We start from the raw sequence: 21,363 nt of genomic DNA, 5'->3' as shown, positions 1-21,363 counted from the left end.
TTTACTGGTCAGCTTTCTTAGCCCGCATTTGTACAAATACACGGGACGTAGAGCGGTGTAGGGAATTAAGAGCATCGCTGTCCACTTGTGGTGGTCTTGTGCAGATGGACATCGCGCCAGATAAAGAAACGATGAACAGATACTACCTCTTGCAGGGTAAAGAGGTAGTGGATGAAATTGGGGCAGGGCTCATCATAAAAACCATTTTTTCTTATTCAATTTCTTCCCTCATTTAATGCATTTTTTCTTTTTTGTTTATTTTCAGTGATTCACGATGTTACCGTCGTACTACTCGAACCTAAATTCATCGATTCGCTCATCGTCGGCTCCATGAATGAAAACTCTCAGCTACTCACAGCAGATCATTGTAAATATATGTTAAACGATGTGGCCACCTCATCCATTATGCGCTTGGACAAAAGCTCCATGGACAAACTTTGGAATCTCATGACTATGATTTACAAATGGCAACTTTTCATTGCAAAAAATCCACAAAATTTACTCGATATCACATTCCGACACTTGGACGGCATCAGCCTTCTGAGACCCGATGATAAACGAACAATGCTTGTAGACTTCACAAAAAATGTGCTGCTCGACTTTTGGAATGTGCTAGACGATGAAGGCCAATGGGGTGTGTATCACACCCAAAAGGCGTGGCTGCAGTGTTTTAATACGAAAATCTCATTGCTTATACGTCTCGGCTTTCAAGCGCTGGATGGCACATTTAGGCGTAGTGTGGAGGCGAGCTACTATAGAGAGTTTGCTGAAACTATTGGTGATAATGTCTATGTGAAAAATATTGAACAGCAAGGACAAGAGGATTCGTCACGAACATATGGAGCAGCGAAGAACAGCGTTGTACAGTTGGCGGATCTACTAAATTTGTCGCAAGCCGATAATGAAGAGTTGCAACCGATCGATGCAAATAATTTCCAAAAACAATTTGAACAGAATTTACAACAATGCAATATTTTATTTGTTGATATGGACGTTAACGAAGCAACGTCCTCGTCCTACATGAGCAAACCGTGTGATAATGAGGTCCAAGTGAAAAGTGAGAGGGAAAGCTCTGAGGAAAATGATTTTTTTGCCGGATCTGAGTTACCCGATTCATCGACAATGTTGCCGTCCAAAGCAATAATGCAAGGTGGATTTGTGCAGCTGCCCGCTCTATATACCCGTCATATGGATGGTGGCCGGGCGAATGTGTTAAATGGTTTAAATAGAGACTTGCTGGATTTGTATAGTCAATTACTTTGAGGAGGCGCAAGTTCGAGCTATTGTAGTATATAGTTAAAGTATAGGGTATCTGTAAATATGTATGACGGTTTCATATTGTATCTGTGAATGTAGTATATAAGAGCGAAGAGGGCTATTTTAATGATAGACGTGTGATTTTTTAGCCATTGCTTTAATTGGCTGTCTAATGTTGTATATATGTGACCCGGACTATGAAAAGGTGGCTTATGACTCAAAAAAAAAAAAAAATTACAGCTGTTAACAGCTGTTTCTCGCAATTTCTTACAGCTGTTAACAGCTGTTTCTCGCAATTTCTTTTTTGAGTCATAAGCCACCTTTTCATAGGCCAGGTCACATATGGACAACTTTATATGAGTTATACATTCAAATGAATGAATGAGTTGCACGATCCCTTGATCTGTCACAGCTCAAATATTCCCTAAAGTTATTACGGCTACTTCACCGCGGTACTAAATAAGTTAGAGCGAATACCAAAGGCGGAAATGACGTTTGGAACAATGCTCTAGACATACGCAGAAGAGCTAGTGGACAGGAAGATTTTTCAATTTCCTTTTCATCAGTGCATGGACATATTGGATGAACGACCGTTGGGCCTGACCGCATGAACGGTCTGCGTTAATATCACCTCAGGATATCTTACTCAAAGGAACATAAATTCTATGTTGTGCTAATTTTTGTTTTTGGTGCGATGCCAGTGAAAGCAGCCTCAGTGAGGTTAAGGCTATAGTCGACGGTGGAGTTAGTCCCAACCAAGCTAATTATCTATATCCGACAAAGGACCATCAACATATATAACACTCCCAAAACCTTCGTCCTTATCGCTACAACAACACACCATTAAGTCACACTCACTTGTCCTTGACCCCCAGAGTGGCGACATATTTCCCGTTGTTATTGTTGTTGTAGCAGTGCTTCGCCCCATCCAATAGGTGCGACAGATCACAAATTGTCATCAATACCCTCTAACGGGAGTCCAAGGAAACTTGCAGTTTCAATAGGGGTGGACCATAATGAGAGGGGTGTGAGAGGCGTTGGTTCCACATTACAATTAAAGAGATGGTTGGCGTCATGTGGGGACACATTGCAAGCGGGGAATACATTTTGTATGTCGGGGTTGATTCTGGATAGGTAAGAGTTTAACCCGTTACAGTATCCAGATCGAAGTTGAGCTAGAGTGACTCGCGTTTCCCTGGTGAGTATGCGTTCCTCTTCCGCAAGTTGTGGGTACTTTTATTTGAGTACTGGATTCACCGGGCAATTCCTGGCATAAAGGTCCGACGCCTGTTTGTGGAGTTCGCTGAGGACTTGCTTGTATTTTTTGGCTTCATACGGTTGAGTTTTCAGGTGCCGTATTTCCTCATAATGCTTACGGAGATGACTCCTTAGGCCCCTGGGCGGTGTTGGATCATCAATAAGATGTCTGTTGGGAAGCCCAGGTTTCTGGGTATTCAACAGGAACTGTGTGGTTAGCATCTCATTTCTCCCCCTGATGGGGAGTATTCTCGCCTCATTATGTAGGTGGTGTTCTGGGGACATAAGAAGACAGCCCGTGGCGGTTCTGAGAGCAGTATTTTGGCAGGCCTGTAGCTTCTTGCAGTGAGTAGTTTTTAGGCTTGGCGACCATATAGGGGACGGGTAGCATGCAATCGTAGCACTTCAAAGCACCTGTAATTGTTTAAGTTGAGGTCGATCCTCCAAAAGCAGTTGGCCTATACCGATATTCCAGCTCCTTGGCGAGAGGGGACTCAGATAGCTGGTACGTGCTTTTTCAATCTGTTTCTGCACAATCTGGAAAACATTCTAGCTTAAGGTCATATCGCGGGATATCCCATCTGTCACCACTTGATCAGACATTCGAATCAGCTCCCCTACCTTATTTTACCTTGTTCTTGTTCTGCGATAAGGAAACTTCCCGAAGGTTTAGGCAAGTTTTATCGATTCTGATGGTCCTTTGGCGGCTATAAGCGATAAGGATGTAGTCCGACCATTTTGGGAGCGATTTGAAATGAGCACTTTGCACCTTTTAGGTTGGTCAACTCACTTCTTCCGTAAGTAACTTGGGGTCCATAGAACCTGCTTTGCTAAAGAAACATGGTTCACTACGCAAAGATGAGGTTGTCAATCGGGTTGGAGAAGCTGCGCTTTGCTCTGGCATGGTTTACGAAAAATTTGAAGCACTATCACCGCCCTAAACTAAACTGTGCCTAGTTATAGGCAAATGTATCTAAACTACATAGCCGCAACTTCAAATACCAGCAGCAGTTGGGGTGGAGAGAAAAAACAATGGGATTCAAGGAGTTGATAGGGGCAATTTATAGCTTCCGCAACCCAATTGTCAACCTCACCTACGGCGAATCCTGTTACAAATATGAATGTATCATATTTAACAACATATTTAAAAGGCGAGGGTCTGGCAACCCCAAGTTCCTCATGGAACTAGAGGGTGGTGAGGCGGAATGCCCCAGAGTATTCAATGTGGTAATTTTAGTCGTTCCCGAGATGGTTGCTGTTGTTGTTGTCGTTGATCCCCGAAGGCTTTGGGGAGTGTTATCGATGTGATGGTCCTTTGCCGTATGCAGATCCGGTATGCTCCGGTAAGCCCGACCATCTTGGGAACGATTTATGTGGCCACATTAAACTTTCAGGCCATCCCTCCTTCTCCACCCCCAAGTTCCATGAGGAGCTTGGGGTCGCCAGGGACTCGCCTGTTAGTGAAACAGGATTCGCCGCGGATAGGTGAGGTTGACAATTGGGTTTGGAGAAGCTATGTATTGCGCTGGCAACCTGATGGGTTGCGCTACACAGCCCCTTGAATCTGGTATTTTAGTCGCCTCTTACGACAGGCATACCTACCGCGGGTATATTCTGACCCCCTAACCCGCTGGGTCTTCCCGCGATGGTCGGGCTAATTAGTACCTGAATGGCTTGTTACTAGAACTTACCGCATCTATGCTACTGGATAGCAAAGGACCATCAACATCGATAACACTCCTCAAAACCTTCAGGGAGTGTCCTTATCGTTACAACAACAACAGAATAAAACACTGCTTATGACTTAAAAAACAAATGGTCAGCTGCTTACTATGTGTCGTCGATATGGTGGCCTGACTTAAGAGACACAAACAAAAGGAGGCTGCCGGATCAGAACACTGTGCAAATAATTGGCAAGGGAAGATACATAGATCGTAGAGAAACTTGTCCACTTTTGTCTTGGTTCAGAAAAATAATTTTGACGACTAATCCAATGGTGCCTTGGTCTGGTGGCCTGCACTAGCTAAAAGTACTTATCTTAAAATGCTTCAAAAGGTGCAATGGAGTTCGGAGCTCTCGGCTCCACTCCGTCTGAAGCACTCAACACAATGCTATACCTTCCACCTCTTGACCTGGTGGCGAAGGAAATAGCGGTCATCGCCGCTCTACGCATAAGGGAAACGGGTCTCTGGTCAAATGGATCTAGTGGACACGCAACAATCCTGGGCACGAACGCCCCAGTCCGAATACCGGTGCGCACTGACTACTGCACGCCAAAGAACGGTTTCGTTAAAAACTATAGTATATATATACCATCGCGACAAGATTGGAATACCAGACAACATACGGTACCGGGTGCCATCAACATATTCACGCATGGTTCCAAGTTTGACGGGAAGGTGGGAGCAGGCCTCTGTTCGCCGGATCTGGGTCTAGAGGCTACCAGATCACTGTAGTGTTTACTAAGCGGAAATGCTGGCAATACACAGGGCTGTGAATCATCTCGGGTCTATGTCTAAGGATGGTAAACGGGTGTTTATTTTCTCAGACAGCCAGGCCAAGGCCCTGGACTCATTCGTCGACAACGCAAAGTCGGTCACTGAATGCCGCAGATCTCTTAACGAGATAGCTCAGCACTTCAGTATCAGCCTTATATGGGTACCTGGGCACAGGGATATTGAAGGCAACTGCAGAGCAGACGAGCTGGCCAGAAGAGGCATCACCGACCATATCTTTCAGGGAAATGATTCGGTAGGTATACCCATGGCCACTTTCACGCTTCGTGTGAACACAAGCACTATAAGAAATGCAAATGGACTATGGTCAGCCATATCATCGTGTGAGACAACAACAACAACAACATGCAAGCTAACCTGGCCCTCATATGCAAGGGGCGCACAGGAGCGCTTCTGATTTTAAACAAATCAGTTCTATCGTCCCTGATAAGGGTTCTAACAGGGCATTGTTTAATAGGCACGCATGGTGCTAGAATGGGGGCAACGACCTTCGACTATTGTCGCAGCTGCAGAAGAGGAGTGTCCAGCACCTTCTCTGTCATTTTCCAGCGCTTAGTAGGCGTAGGTTAGCCATCCTTGGTAAACCTTTTCTTCATGACCTTGCTGAGGTCTCTAGCTATGAAGTCAAGGCTCTATATATAAATTCCACGAAGTGGTTTGACCCGCTTTAGGGTATTACAATGGGCCTATTGGTGGCCTAAGTACTGAGATGTTACCATAGTGTCCAGCTCAGCCCTTGCAACCTAACCTAATCCAATGGATACATAGCTGCCCGTCTAGGTGAAGTGCAATAATAAAAAACAAGCGATACTTAGCGCTGATGGTTTCATCTATTAAAATAAATTTTATTTTTATTTCTTGTTGTTTCTTTCTCATTTGGGTTCAACTTTTTTGTGAAGTTAGTGTTGTTGGGTTCATGCTTTTTCTCGTTTTGTTTAATTTTTAATAAACAATTTATTATGTATAACTGCTTTAAACATATTACAATAAAATGCTTTAAAATAAAATAAATTAATAATAACATCTTTGAGAGAAAATAAAAATTCTGAAACGATAACTTTAAGGCTTTAACTGTTGTTTTTGATGTGAATAAAAAATGCTGAGTTGACGAACTTTCTACGCAAACTATTGAAAAGTGCCCTTTCTCAAAACGCCTTAGAACTTTTTTTTTAAATATCGTCTTTCATTTGGAACAGAATATTGATTAATGCTTGCATGCAAATTTTGCATTAGGCTGCGTTTGAAAAACATACTGAGTGATGTCGATCGTCAACCGTTTGCTGATTATGCGCGATATTTTATACCATTTATAAGATAGCGTTCACTCAGCAGTCAAAGATGTTTTTACAATTTTTTTGACAAATTTTTAGCATAGTACACAACTGTATTAATATTGTAGTAAACATTTTAAAATATGTGGCGTTAAATTATTCTTTGCATTTTTGTGAATTTAATACATTTGAATATAAATTGGTAAAAAAAATGCACACAAACATTTTCAGTCGTTTTTATCTACCGTCGTATTTTATTTTACAAAAAGTCAAAATGATTTCAGTCAATTATAAGCTGCTGTCGGTTAGGGTGCTGCTATAAAAGTTTTTTTGAAAGGCATCAAAATAAATTAAGGAATTTAACAATATCAGGTAAGTATTTTTTGAGTTTAAAAAGTGCTAGCTCAACCTTTAAGCAATTTTTTTATTGCTTTTGCTCTTTTTAAAAAAAATCAAGCATGAATATGTGAATTAAATTTAAAAATTGGGCAATTCACAAGAGTGTCGTATTTATTTAGAATTTTAAGACTTAGTTGTTTCCATGGTTTCCAATTTGATTAAAGCATAGCATATACGACGAATAGAAGACCTTGCAAATTGCGTAAATAACATGTAATACTTTGAAAGTATTTAATTTTTTTGCCTTAACAAGAGCAGAAAATGTAGTCATCTAATGTTTTTGTAGTAACAGTTAAAACACCAGTGGTTTCGCTATATAATTATTTATTTAGCTGACATTACTATCTTATTCTGCACGTCTAGGAAACCATTTATTCTGCCACAAAGCAGTTTTCTCTAGTTGGTGGCATATCTTATGCATCCTCAGCTATTTTTTGTATTATGACTCTATTTTCAACTTGTCTACACCCATAAATATGCGTTAGTATTAAATTCCGTTTTCACAGCAAGCTTATGCGTATGCAATACATTTGTGACAACTTCTATAACAATATAAATGAAAATTTTAAGGTAAAACAATTTGTTATTAAGTTATTATAACATCAATACCTTCTATTGCTATTAAATTACAAAACTCTTTAGTTAAAAAAATACAATCCTCATGTGAATGCAATACAATTAAAATTTACATATATGTTCACTTATGTATGTATCTACCAACTGCATACAAATATAATTTTATATATCTATATATATCAAAGTGAAAAATTGTAACAATTATTTTCATTTTTTTTTTTGCGTTTTTCCAATTGGGATATGCTTGCTGTACGCGCATTGTCGTGAGTCTACTACACACTAAGAAGCCGTTAAGACCAGCACTTCTCTAATGTTTTCCTAACACTTTCTGATCGTCTGTTGCACTACACCTTTTTGAGCTTCAAATAAAATGCTTTTTATTCAATATACCATGGTGCCCGTCTCATGCTAGTTTGTTTGTGTTTTACTATTGTCCTAGTTATTAGTTTTACAAGATAGAAATGAAAAAAAAAATTTTTTTTAATTAAGCTATATTATTAGGCCATATGCATTAAACCAGTGTAAATCACTTTTAAATTCAAAGTAATTTTGAAATGACTGCTATCAAAAATGTGTTTCGCTAGTGCTATACATATGGCTCATTAAGCCAAGTGAGTCAGATTTTCAAATTACAATTTGCCAGTCCATAATTACGGTCAATATCTAACACTTATCTGTTCGTATACTTTTTCAGTTGTTACATTTTGAATGTGGGTTAACGCCAAAAAAAAAAGTTTATTAAAATTATTTCTTATTGTTAAATACAAAATATATCATGCTGTCTACACCTTTCTATGTGTTTGAATTGTGCATGTGCTGGCTTATGCATTCTACATTTTTGCTTTCAACGGCACCGCATCAACAAGTATATGCAATGCCATTTTTAAACATTCCTCAGCTGAACAGATCTGATCGCAGGGATAGGCTTTGGCATGCTGCGTCAGGAATTCACAGTATTTACGATAGTTATCCAAAGCAAAATCGTAGTCATATTTCGCCAAACTTTTCATATCCGTTTCATCATTTGCATATGGTACAAAGAATTTCGGTTGTAATTTACCAAAATTGGGATAATCATTTATGCAAGCTTCACATTTACATGTAAAACGATACTGCATGGATAAGGTTTCGCAGCGTTGCTCTTTAGAGAAAACCGCAAAATGTGGACTTTAAATATAAAAGCAATTAATAATAACAATCAAATTGTAAGTCAATTTGTTAGGCATTAAGAAACTCACCCGTATGTGTCGTATAGCTCGCCACCGGCTGGTATTGGACGAAAAACGAACAGATATGCCTTTGTGCCTTGATATACACGTAATGTATTTGGCGCGCATGAATGATTCAGCAGAGATAGAAAAGCGAATGCACCAGATGAATGTGTTGTATCATCTTTAGTTTCATTTACTTGTTCCACCAAATCAATACCATGCATATTAGATGGTGATGTTTGCAAATGTTTAAATAATAGTTCAGTAAAAAAATGTTCACCCTCTTCACCGCCAAGAAACTCTTTCAATGGCGTATGTTCAATAACAAAATGCTTTAGTACTGCGCATACAACAGAACGTTGAAATAAATCAGACAAGGTGCGTAAATTTTGATTCGTTACCAATCCATGTATAGCACGATAGTGTTCCCTTGGCGTCAAATTCGCATAATCCAAATCGAATGCAGACTTATTTTGATTATTCGGATCATCACAAAAGGTCATCAACTCTTCTATAGTAGGAAAGAGTTCAATAGCTGATAGGCATACACGCAACGCAATACCATGTATCTTATTGAACATTTTATGTAGTAAATCAATAATAGGACATTCATATTTGTGAAATGTAGCTAAAGCACGTTCACGACACTCTTCCGAGCAAAACATTACCGAACAACAATTGTCACAAGGTATTAATGATAAATAGTTTTCCACTTTACAAGTGGCACAACGTATATAACGCATCGGTGGTAAGAGTGTTGAACAAAATGGTTCTTCCGTTGCGATAAGATCGCCAACAACCAAATCACGATTGGTACATATAAAACGTCCAGATTCTTCCGTATAATGGATTTCGAGGCAATCTGCTATATTGGGTATTTGCGGATGTGGTGGGAAGGACATTTGAAAATCATATGGCTGTATATCGCCTGGTTGTTGATCCAACAATTGACGGCAATCTTTTTCGCGTTTATCGAGTTTATGCATTAGACGCGTGGGATAATTAGCTTTGCGCGCCAGTTCAATATTGACCAGACATTCATGATAGCGTTTCCATTCGTAAAGCACAGCCGAACGATTGGCATAACCTATAGATAAGTTCTCTGAACCAGGTTCCGAATAGCAAATGCTTTTGTTGTATAGCTCCAAAGCCTGTGAAACAAAACGACGATTAGTAAACAAAGAATGCAAATTTGAAGAGATAATAAAATTATGTTACATTGAAGTATTTGCGGTTTTTAAGGGAAAACTGCTCATTGCCCAGCATACGGTATTCGGAACTTTTTTTATTGCACTTTTCCTCGCGCAGTTTAACATTTATTAATATCTTTTCAATGTACTTAAAGTCGATTAGCACATGTTCTACAAAATTAACCCTCGAATAATTTTCTCTTAGTTCATTGAATTTGCCTGATATGATGCCAATTAACTTCCAATCGCTAAGTTTTTTTATAAGATCATCGCTAATATCATAAACATCCATTTTGGCGTAAATTGTTTGTTTGACGACGGCAACGTCAGTGGAGATGGCTGCTTTGCCGGGCAGTTTGCTGGCGGATTACGGTGTTGTTGCAACAAAGTAAAAGTTGTTTGGGGAGGAGTATTGTATAAATAGCGGGGCTACAAGTCTATAAAGGCTGTTGACTACCGTAAAAACTTGTAAATTTCATTAAAATTTGTAAATCTGAAACACTTTCTGCGTGCCACTAGCAACTGCAGGTGCATGCCGTTATTTCACCCACAATTTGTGCGAGAATTTTCTGCTCCAATTTGAAACTTCTTGCAGCAGCCGCACGCGTATTAGGCACACAACCATACGCACAACACACACTATGGGATCTTTCTAGTGCACCGCCTGTTTTTTAGAATAGATTTTCTTCAATATATGGTAATGTCTTCCAGGTTGTTTTTACTTGATATCGTTATTTATAATATACTCGTCACTTTTATAAAAAAAATTATACAGTTTAGGCCATAAAGTTATTAAAAATATATCTTAAAAATATGTCGGAAGATTTCATCTTCTTTTCCGCGAGCTGTCAGATATGTCAAAGAAAAAGTAGCACACATGTGTGCGTGCGTTTGACAGAACTGTCATATCGCTCGGTAATGTTAGGGTGGTTTACGAATGTACCTTTTCAATTCATTATGTTATATGCAAATGTTTTTATAAAAAAATCAATAACAACCTAATTCATAACCCACCAAATTTTTATCAAAAATTATCAAAGGTGGCAAAAAAAGAGCGTTCCATCTTCCAGTTTTAGTATCCGAAAGTGAAAATACAAATTTTTTTCTCTCATAAAGAAGAGAAACAAAAAATCGATTTGGATTTTCATGTAGTTGTTGTATTTTGCCAGATTTGTTTTATACACACACACTAATGTAGAAAGGTTTTCTGCGCGCATTTAATGTTGAACCTCAAACCGGTGTTGGATCCACCCGGGTTATCTTCATTTTTGGTTTTTTGCAAATATTTTTTGACAGAAATAAAAATTTTAATTTCCACATTCTAAAAACGAAGGTCGACACGCGTCTTTTGATATCCCCTTTGAAAATTTTTTATATAAATTTGGTGGTTCATCGTCTTGTAAAACGTTTCAATACAAAGTTTTATAAAAAGTTGATTAAAGTAAATTTCCATTTTGCATTGGTTGGTAGCACGTTTGGCGATATGGCATCGCCAAATTTACGAGGCTCGAAACTGCTGACAGCACAGGGTGACCATTTTATTCCCACGCAATAAACATTACTGAATTAAGCTGGAGACATTGGTGCTTTATCGGTAACCGTATCGGTAACCTTTTAACAGCTGATTCGACCAACCTTATGAGAATCAATGCAATCTATTATTGGTGCCGCTAAGGTCGTAACCGTATCGTAGCCAACCAATTGGTTTTTGGTTTACCGTCGTAACGATAAACAGCTGATTACGTTAGGGATACGACTACAGCGATACGACATACGGCACCAATGACTCCCGCTTTAAAACCAGCAGTTTTTCGATAAGCTGTTTTTCTGTTTGTAAATTGCTGTGGGCAAAAATTTTACGAACAGAAAATTGCAGCTCTCAGCAAAGTGAAATGTCACTTTACTCTCTCTTTTACTTAATTTTTTTTTGGAGAGCCGGGTACGCGAACAGAAAAACCTGCGAAATTTGCAAAATCAACAGAAAATTGGAATACCCGAACGAAACTATTAGTTGTGTGTTTTTTTCACATCTATATACGTTTACGCTTAGGCCAGGTGCACACGAGGCTACGCGTCATAGACGCTGCAGGCGAAATTTGTACGCTTTGATGCCGAACACATGTATTTGAATGGAGAGCTGCATACGAGGCGTCAGCTGCATGAAAGCGACAAAGCACGAAATTTTCGTGTAGCTAAGCGTTCATCAATGTTGGTCGCTGAGCGTACGTACGCTTGAAAACAAGGAAGAACAAGATGTTTGTTTACAATTTTTTGTATGCAAATTTGTGTAATTAGTTAAAAAATGTCACTTTAGTTAATAAAAGTGCGTGAAAAGTACATTACCAAAGCGAAAAAGAGTATGAAACACCACAACAGCTTTGTTAGACATTGTTGAATTGTTTAAACGGCTAAAAAGTGTTGGAAACTAGAAATCACCCTTTTCTCTAGTCCGCGGTGGTTTAAAATTGCCTTTCATAATTTACAAACAACGTTTAATACCTATTTTCCTTTGGTTTCGGGGACGGATATAGCTGAAGAAATACATTTTTTTATTTTTTTCAATAATTGTTTGCTTTTTGTAGCGACGCTCGAAAGTAGCTTCGTGTGCAGATCTTGAGGCGTAGAGAAATTGTGGCTATATGAAATATCTTGCACCTTGCCTTAAACTTTACATGGAGTGCTAAACGACAAACTTAAAATACACCTCTCAAATTGCTACGCATAAAATTAGTACTACTAAATTTCAATACGCATTATACTGAGATGTAACTTAAATATGTTAATATGTTTCACTCTCTGCACTAATTCTATGTATTTTATGCGCGCCCGCTATCTATCGCAACTGATTCAGCTGTATGTTATACACAGAAATACAACAGAGGGCTGTGTCTCCGCTTTTGGGTACACCTTGTGCTGTAGCTTGTTGTTTAACCACTGCCGCTAGATGGGTCTCCTAATCTAAGCAGTTTTTTCACGCACAAACGAAACGCATACGAGTGTATAAAAAAAAAACACGGCTATTATTATGTTGAGCCATCAAAAGGTCAAGCATCTGCACCTAGTCTTTTCTATAAACGAAACTGGCTAATGGGCTAATTCAATTTTTATTTTTATTTTTTTTTCCAGAAAATAGTAAAAATTTCTTCCTTTTTTTATTTCGCTCAGAAAGAATTGAATATTTTTCTTTTATTTTATTTTGTTCAAAAGCTTATTTTCATATGTAAATATCTTCGTTTTAGATAATCGAATATAGCCTTCACAGTCTATAGTCTGTAGAACACAGACTAGCCTTTAACAGCTTTTTTAGGCGCTGATTCCATGAACCCAACTCTTTGGCTAGCAACTCAATTTGTTGACGAAAAAATAGTAATGCTGTTACTATGCATTGCCAGTGATGCAGTTTGAAAAACAATATAATAAGTCCTTTGTCTTAAAATTTAAGGAAAATTATTTCATTTGACAGTTGGCTCTACTCGCCATGCATAAAACAAATTTTCTATAACTTAATAACGGCACATGCTTTTAACGTGTTAAAAAATTGTGTTCGCTGAAAGCGCCATTTGTTTAAAACTATTTTTATAAGTTTAGGAGTCACCCTGTTCTTGTGTACGTAATTTCCTGCTAAGTTCCTACTCACAAGAATCAGAGAAATTGAAATTTCAATTTCTTTGTTTCCAATGCACCCCACACGCCATGTTGCCAATTGAAGCTTTCTAAACGGCTAATTATGTACAACGCCATGCGCTATGTGAATCACGCATTAGCACTCACCCACTCACATCACTATCACTCTGTTTCTGATAAATATATTGTCGCTAGATGTCACATTAAAGCAAGGGTAATGGTCTATACTATCATAAATAATAGGGTGATACATAAAAATGTAAATAATTGCTTTCAAAAAGATAAAAAGACAATTTTGATTTGCTGGATTTGACCACATGACAGTTTAAAAGGCTGCTGGTATTGCATAGTCCTGGAACAAACAACTGTACGAAGAGCACTTTTTGGAAGACTGCACTTACAGTTCATTTTAAATGAATTCTCCGGCCTAAACTTCCCCGACGATTCGAAGGTTGTAAGCGGTTTACTTGGTTCTTAATGCGTCTTGAGCATGAATCCAAAAAGCTTCCTTTATAGAGATCTCAACCTTTCGGTAGGCATATGTCTAAAATATAACCATGATCCATCAGATTCACGTTCAGAAACTACTTCGCCTCGTTACCCATTCTCCCGACAAAGGAACGTTGGTGTTACCTATCTTTGGCTTATCGGCTACTTTCACATCAATTGTTGCATCACAGAGAGGACATAACTCTTTTGAAGAACTTTTCTTTCGACAACTCCAAGAGTCACCTCATCTTCCCTACACCATGCATGATTCCGGGCTATACATCAGGACAGATATGAGAGCGCCTTGTACAGCGTGACTTTTGTTCGTCTTGAGAAGACTTTACTTTCCAGTCAGTTTAATACACAGTCCAAATTAGTATCGTTTGATAAGCATTATTCTCGGTTTCATTTCCAAGCGGACATTGTTTTCGCTAATAAGTAATTTTGGTTAACAGATAGACGAAGTGATTCGCAGCCTCTAATTTATATCCCACAACAGTGACGTGGCCATTGCGGTTAAGTTCCGCTGCTAGAATTATCCTCTGCAGCATGAGGCTAAAGAAACCGCACGAAAAGGAGTCACCTTGTCCGAAATTTAGCTCGGTGTGGTCCTTCCCAAATGTTATGGAGATGATGGTGTTGCTCAACGTCATTTGTCAAAGCCTAATTTCTTTCGCGCTGTCAAAAGCTACTTTGTAGTCGCCAAAAAGATGGTGAGTGTCGATTCTCTTATGATGACCCCTCTTCAGGATATGGCACATAGTGACGAGCTGGTTCATAGTAGATCGACCAAATCTGAAGCGGAAATGATAAGGTCCGGTCAGTTTGTTGAATTTGGGCTTTAGTCTCTCGCACAGTGCCCTCGATCCGACGTTATACGCGATTTCCATTTTTTCCGACAGCCAAGCTGCCATAAAATCCCTGCAATATAGGAAAGCTTGTAACAAGCTAGCTGAAAAGTGCAACCTAAGCATAATATGGTGCTAGCAATGGAAGACATCAGCTTGCAAGCAATCACATGAACACTGATTGGGTAAATCCTCCGCTAAATACTTGCAAGCTCTGGCTGCGATCTCAGTTCACGGAACACGCGGGATTAGCCATGGAACCAACATGTAGGGTGTCCAGGCAAATCTGGTCCAAGCTAAGCGAAAAGAGATCGCAATCGGTAATATTTCTCAACGGCCTCTCTATAAGCCCACAAGTGGTGCTCATACAGGCTTGCAAACAAATTATTTCTGCCGCAGCTGCAGGGTTAAGGAAGATATAGAAAGCGTATCCACAGGTACTTCTTTGGGTGCCTTGCGAAGCTAGAATCCGCAAATATAAAAGAAATTCTGCGCTACATTAGGCAAACGCGCTGGTTTAGCTTCATGGGTGTATGAATCAGGTTCTAAGGAAGGAAAATAAGGTGGTATCACAACGGGCAACAATGGGCTACGTGAGTCCGATGCTTGCTCAACTCTTATGCAAATACTGCACGCCTTCACGTGGCAATAAGCTGTCTATATTACGCTGTTTTCTTTTGTTGTACTATTGCGTACCAAAGAACAAAAAAAATATACTTAAAGCTTACTCTTTTTGCGCTACGTTAATATGTTAGTTTCGTTCCTTTTGAGCCTTTCACCTTTAAAAACATTTAATAGCATATCTTAGTATTAGCGAAGTCTGCTTCTATCGAGTATCTTATGAAAAGTTCTAGTCAATGAAAAGTATAATAAAAAGTTTTAAGAGATGCTCATTAAATATTGCACAATATTTTTTCTTTTTTGCAATTTTTGACCCTGCTTCTTGTTAAGATGAAATCTTTGGAAACAATTTAATGGCTTTATAAATTTATATTTGTAATTTATCATAATAAAGGACAGGAAAGTAGTTTTGAACTTCATTTGCATAACAAATAATTTGCGTTAAGTAGGTGTAGGTTAGGTTGAACTGGCCGGTCAATAAAGGCATCACATAGACTGAATGTTTCCATAGTATTACCAGAATTTGTTTGACCACCAAACTAAGAAACCCAATCAGGTGCCAGAACTTATGTTAAAGAACAAATCCGTTATTTTGGCAAGTACTAGAAGTTTTCAAGGACCTAGCTTTATTGGTGCCTCGAGATCTGGCAAATCTGCAACCCCTAATAGCTGAAGTCTTGACCTAGCAAGCGCAGGACACGATCACACGTAATCTATGATCAGCAATAATACTAGAGCTCAATGGATTTCCGCTGGGTGCTACTCATGCTTAAGAGAAGAGCTAGGGCGCTTCCCAAGGCAACCTGTTCTATGTATTGGAGCGACCCTCCCAACTCAGTGGAGGTCTCCCCTTCCTCCGCTTCTAAACTGAGGTGTGGACTGAAATACTTTCTTGATCGGAGCGTCTTCGTCCATGAGCATAACATTAACTAGCCAGCGAAGCCTTTGGGTAAAGCCGGAGTCATTGGTGCCGTATGTCGTATCGCTGTATCCGTATCCCTAAAGTAATCAGCTGTTTATTGTTACGACAGTAAACCAAAACCCAATTGGTTGGCTACGACACGGTTACGACCTTAGCGGCACCAATAATCGGTTGCATTGATTATCATAAGGTTGGTCGAATCAGCTGTTAAAAGGTTACCGATACGGTTACCGATAAAGCCACCAATGTCTCCAGCTTAAAGCTCATACAGCTCATCATTATACCACCTTCGATACTCGACGTCGACACGACGGGCAGGACCATAAATCTCATATCTTGTACTGCATCGTCAATAGGGAGTCATATTGTGTAAAGCCTCGTTTGGTTTCAAACGGCTCGGATACGTTCTTCATTGAGAAGACATATCAGCGTACAGGTAACTGATTTGCATTCTGTCAAAAATTGCTTCTGAGCCGAAAAACAGAGAGGGAGAGGTGGTAAATTTACCAAGTCTGAAACCGAACATATATGATCCAATCACTTGGCTCACTATGGCCTTAGCCATATATATGTGATTTTAATTAAGGCTGATTTCGTTGTAATTAGCGCGGTTTCGCAAAATCTAAGGCATGAACTAGTTGTTGTTGTTTTTTAACCACAAAAACACTTCCCGACAGCTTATAAAGTACTGATGCCAGATATGAATCTGGTCCACCTCTGCTTGTATCAACCTGACAGCTGCAGAATACAGTTTTTGTACCCTCAACCCGTCGGTACTCTGTGTCTCTTAACCTGTTGTGGACCGTGCTTCACATAAGAGTTGATGTATGTTATATATAAATCCGGCTTATATGCTTCAGCCGGCTTTACTTAGGCTATATACATACATATTTTCATAAGTTTCGCTAAATAGGTCATGTTAACCGAATGAATGACGACACTCTGGTCCACAACGAGCTATGGCAGTGAGCAGAGCAGGGGAGTCAACCTACTGGAAAAATACCATTCCTGCAAGAGACTCAAAACTTTTACATCGAGATATTTTATGTCTAAATAGGAACCGGCTATATATAAATCAACATATGTTTAAACGTTGGACCTCCCTAACACTGGTACCGTATCGTGTTATATGATCACGTATGATAAACCAATCCCATCCTGAATTGTATGTAACACACGATTAAAGACCGTTAAGGCAGCACAGCAATCAAGTCGCACATAAATGGGGTTTAAAATCGATCCCTACATTCTATTTCCCCAATATAGTATGGCACTTACGTTTATGCTTATATTATTGGCTCCCCAGAGTATGGTTAGGTTAGTTGGTAAATGCCCTGGTAGGGGAAGCTCACTTGGACAGTGTGAAGGTCCGTTGTGATGCCACATAAAATAACGGTGACTTAAAGAGTCGTTGCGTAGCAATGATAAAGTTTCGAATGAGAGCGATCTCAGCCTTGGATAAATCCTCCGGAGATCCAAATGAGTCGCAACCGAAGTAGTTTTGCATAGTTTTGGCAAAAGCTCGACAATCAAGCATAAAGTGGTTCAATGATTCCACTTCATCATCCTCCATACAGTTGCAGTTGGCTGGGATTTCAAGTATATATTGACGTACCGCATGGGTTACTATTGGACAGTATCTGTCAAAACCCAAATGACCATTGATAGACGAACCTTAGTGAAATCAGTCATTTCGGCAGACATCCTGTCATCCACTTTCGGTCAGAAGGATTGCTAACCTGCAAGGGGTGGCGTCCGCCCAACGCTTTCTGGGCTGAGTCGAGCCCCATCTATGCAGGAGCAGACTATAGGCGGCCAGCGGAATCCCGAAACCACTACAGCCATCTTCATCCGGCTCAATTGAACCGATGCGGTAAGAGATCCGCCTGACAGTTGTTCGGGATATCACTATGGCCCGGTGGCCAGATAATCTTAAACAAAAATAGCGCGATGCAATCGCAAGCGAGGTGCAGAATTTCTAGGCTACCCTCGATCGCACTATAGTTGACCTCAAAGCCTTGATAGCCGCTTGAGTAGATGTTAAATTCCCTAACCGTTGTAGCAGTGTATAGCATTTCATCCATCGCATAATCGCGGCATCTCGACTTGAAAGACGCTGCAGTGTTCAGCCAACTTAAACTTGTAGCTTAAATTTAGCTCTTGACAAAATACCCTCCCACCACCCACTTTTCGTCCAACTTTGACTCCTCCGTGAACAAGTTAACTTGTGCCCAGCTCCAGATTAGTCCCTTTCCCATTCCTCTCTCGGGGAAAGACTGCGGTGAAGGTAGCAGCGGGAGCAGTTATCGGCACACAATTGTCCGTCCTGTCAGGGATAAAGTCGAGCAAGGAAGGCTAAAGTGCCCGATGTCAGAAAGCCCATAGCTAATACCACGAGGCCTGACCAACGACCTAGCCGCGTCCGCCTTTCACGCAATATTTACTGAATGCCAAGGCCAAGGCAGGTCCTATTCTAAGAGCGCCACTGATACCAAAGAGCGCCGTTTATTGTACTGACACAAATATTATGGTGGTGCTTGTCGTGTCCAATGCATTCTACCAGAATAGCACCCCATAGAGCAGAATGGGTTTGATTACTATATCATAAAGCCAGTGTACCACTCTTGGCGAGATCCCCCTTAGAAATTTGCTTCTGACTAGGATATTCATCTAGCGTAGGCAACTACCCCACAGCCAACTCCACAAGAAGCTTGCTGACTACCATAACCCAGAGCGGAGGAGAGAGAACACCTTCATGAGAAGTTTGTTAATGAATTCAACCAGAGCGCCCTCGACTTCTAAACCCACCAGAGCTCTTTCGATGTCGTCAGGTAAGACATTGTTAAACGCCCCCTCAATATCTAGGAGCGCACACAGAGCAAACTCTTTGTGTTCTAGGGACCCCTCTATTTCCTTTACAATCTAATAAAGAACCGTTCACGTTGATCTGACTTTACAATAGGTATGCTGCAAAGTCGAGAGTAACCTCCGAGGAATCCTTTTCCGTAGGTAAAGATAAACCAAGCGCTCCAACGTTTTAAGAATATACGACAAGAGACTGAAATCCTTAGGTGATATATAAAAAAAATTATTTCGATTTTTAAGGATCACCGTTATAAACCTTATGAATTAATATTCTTATAGGCAATCCATCATTTTTATCTTCAAAGATGAGACCAGAATTAGGAAAATTGTGTTTAAAACGTATAACACCTCATCAGCTCAACTTTATTACAGACATCTGCGCAGAGCATATTATGCGTTAAAGGTCAAAAGTCATATGCATATTTAAAATTACATAAAAAAAATTGAAAGCTGTACTAAATCCGCTTAAAAGAACATTTCGAAATATGGCGTTGAATTTTATTCATGCGTACTGCGTGCTTGCCCAAGCATAAAAGGTTAAAAATATATACCCATGTAAACATATCCAAGACTTCACAACACCAACAACAAGTTGGAGGCGGATGACATGAAAAAAAATCGAGTCTTAAGTGACTTTGATGCAAGGATGCTTAATGCTCTCGCACGCATAAAAATTCAACACGTCAAATTACAACTATAAAGCTAATACATAAATAACAAGTAAGGCTGCATAAGTTCGGGTGTAATTGAACATTATATACTCAGCGTGAGTTTCAATCGTACAGTACATTTCAGATAAATTACTTTTTCGAATTTTGTTACAAGGGATTTATTTTTTTTGAGGCTCAAGAAATGTTGTTTGATGCTTGATCGGAATAGAGGCGTGGCTCTGCTCATTAAAAAAACGTTTCCTTCCAATTTCCTCTTACAATAAAACTTGGTAAGTGAAATATCATTGATACAAAACTATTTTTCGCTAAGATTATTTATTTATTATTCTTGTCTACGACCCTTTTAAACATTCTTTATATATAAAAGTGGGCGTGATTTTTAACCGATTATCTCAATTTTTACTAGAACATTTCCTGCTATAAGGAAAATATGTGCACCCAATCCTATTACGATCCGTTAATTTTTCTTCGAGTTATGGCTCCCAAAACATAGAAAATTGCCTAGTCAAAAAAGGGGCAGTGCCACGCCCATTTTTTATAAATTTTAATATTTTCAAATTTTTTGTTATAATTCCATTTAGAGAGTAAAATACCATTGATGCTAAGCTCTTTTTCTTTTTTAGCTTGTTATATTCGTCTTCGACCCTCTTAAAAGACTTTTATATAAATGTGGGCGTGGTCCTTCCCCGATCTCGTCCATTTTTTCCAGAAATATTTCCTGCTATAAGGAAAATATGTGTAATAATAATTTTTCTTCTAGTTATGGCTCCCGAAACATGGAAAATTGCTTGATCATAAAAAGGGCGTTGCCACACCCATTTTCATAAATTTGAATTTCTTCATGTAATTTCACTTGGGAAATGAAAAACCAATAATAAAAAGCTCTTTTTTGTAAAGATATAGCGCTTTATTTATCCGAAATATAGAAAATTGCTTGGTAATAAAAGGGGCGGTGCCACGCCCAATTTAAAAAAATAAATTTTTTCCATTTTGCTTGTTACAATTTCACTTGGGAAATGAAACACTATTGATAAAAAGCTCTTTTTTGCAAATATATAGCATTTTATTTATCCATGACAACGGTTTCGGAGCCACCAGCTTATACGGCCGCTCCTACTCATAAGTACAATCTCCGTAGTAGTCAGTAGCAATGCCGAGCATCTGCCCCCGCCCCCCTTTATTCTCACCCTCTGCTCGACACCAGCGTTCGAGTAGGTCAGGAAAACAGACTCTTAGTCCCTACCACCATTTGCCAGCACATAATATATATGTTTGCGACATCTGGCCAATGCGGCTCCAGCCTTGGACGGTGCCACTTTCCTAGATGTTCTGGTCTCAGCGACAGCAACCCCCGAAGGGTTTCATCGCGCCATGCTGTCAAGCCGCAAACCCAACTACACCGGGTACCCAAATGCTTACCCAGGGACGTCCAGTGCCAGGGCCACAACAGAAATTGCGTCTTGGCCTCCCTCAACTCAGGCGTAGTCACATATCACTTACCCGTTACACTTCAGAATTCTGCAGTTAAACTGCATAATATCCGCATTACAGCGATCCAAGAGACCAAACACACAGCAAGATCTCCTCTGAAGACCTGCTCTGGACATATAGTCCACAGAAAAGATCGCGAGAGCGGAAATGGAGGG

The 21,363-nt window shown here is 39.6% G+C and overlaps 2 protein-coding genes across 2 annotated transcripts in view; one reads left to right on the top strand and one right to left on the bottom strand.

The window, feature by feature from the left end:
- The window catches only part of OSCP1 (Organic solute carrier partner 1), a 50,372-nt gene extending 44,285 nt beyond the window's left edge, over positions 1–6,087 (top strand). Inside the window, exon 2 of the mRNA XM_067771454.1 lies at positions 266–6,087. Within this exon, the coding sequence (XP_067627555.1) occupies positions 266–1,263 (998 nt within the window). The 3' untranslated portion in view covers positions 1,264–6,087. The remainder of the gene's footprint in view (positions 1–265) is intronic.
- On the bottom strand, positions 5,855–10,540 carry Smyd4-4 (SET and MYND domain containing, class 4, member 4). Its single transcript, XM_067771453.1, has 3 exons — positions 9,706–10,540; positions 8,515–9,638; positions 5,855–8,443 (listed from the first exon to the last, which is right to left on the bottom strand). The coding sequence occupies exons 1-3, from the start codon at positions 9,967–9,969 to the stop codon at positions 8,107–8,109; spliced, it is 1,725 nt and encodes a 574-aa protein (XP_067627554.1). The 5' UTR covers positions 9,970–10,540; the 3' UTR covers positions 5,855–8,106.
- Between the last annotated feature and the right edge of the window lie 10,823 nt (positions 10,541–21,363).

The sequence above is a fragment of the Eurosta solidaginis genome, chromosome 3 (assembly GCF_040869045.1).
Source record: "Eurosta solidaginis isolate ZX-2024a chromosome 3, ASM4086904v1, whole genome shotgun sequence".
Lineage (NCBI taxonomy): Eukaryota > Metazoa > Arthropoda > Insecta > Diptera > Tephritidae > Eurosta > Eurosta solidaginis.
The sequence above is the reverse complement of the archived record's forward strand: the minus strand, read 5'-3'. Positions and strand labels throughout refer to the sequence as shown.

Bases quoted from the DNA above. Each gene is read 5' to 3' on its own strand.
- Smyd4-4 (XM_067771453.1), bottom strand. From the start codon at position 9,969: ATGGATGTTTATGATATTAGCGATGATCTTATAAAAAAACTTAGCGAT. The intron at 9,639-9,705 runs GTAACATAATTT...TTTGTTTCACAG, and splicing joins AAAACCGCAAATACTTCAAT to GCTTTGGAGCTATACAACAA. The intron at 8,444-8,514 runs GTGAGTTTCTTA...TTATATTTAAAG, and splicing joins GAGCTATACGACACATACGG to TCCACATTTTGCGGTTTTCT.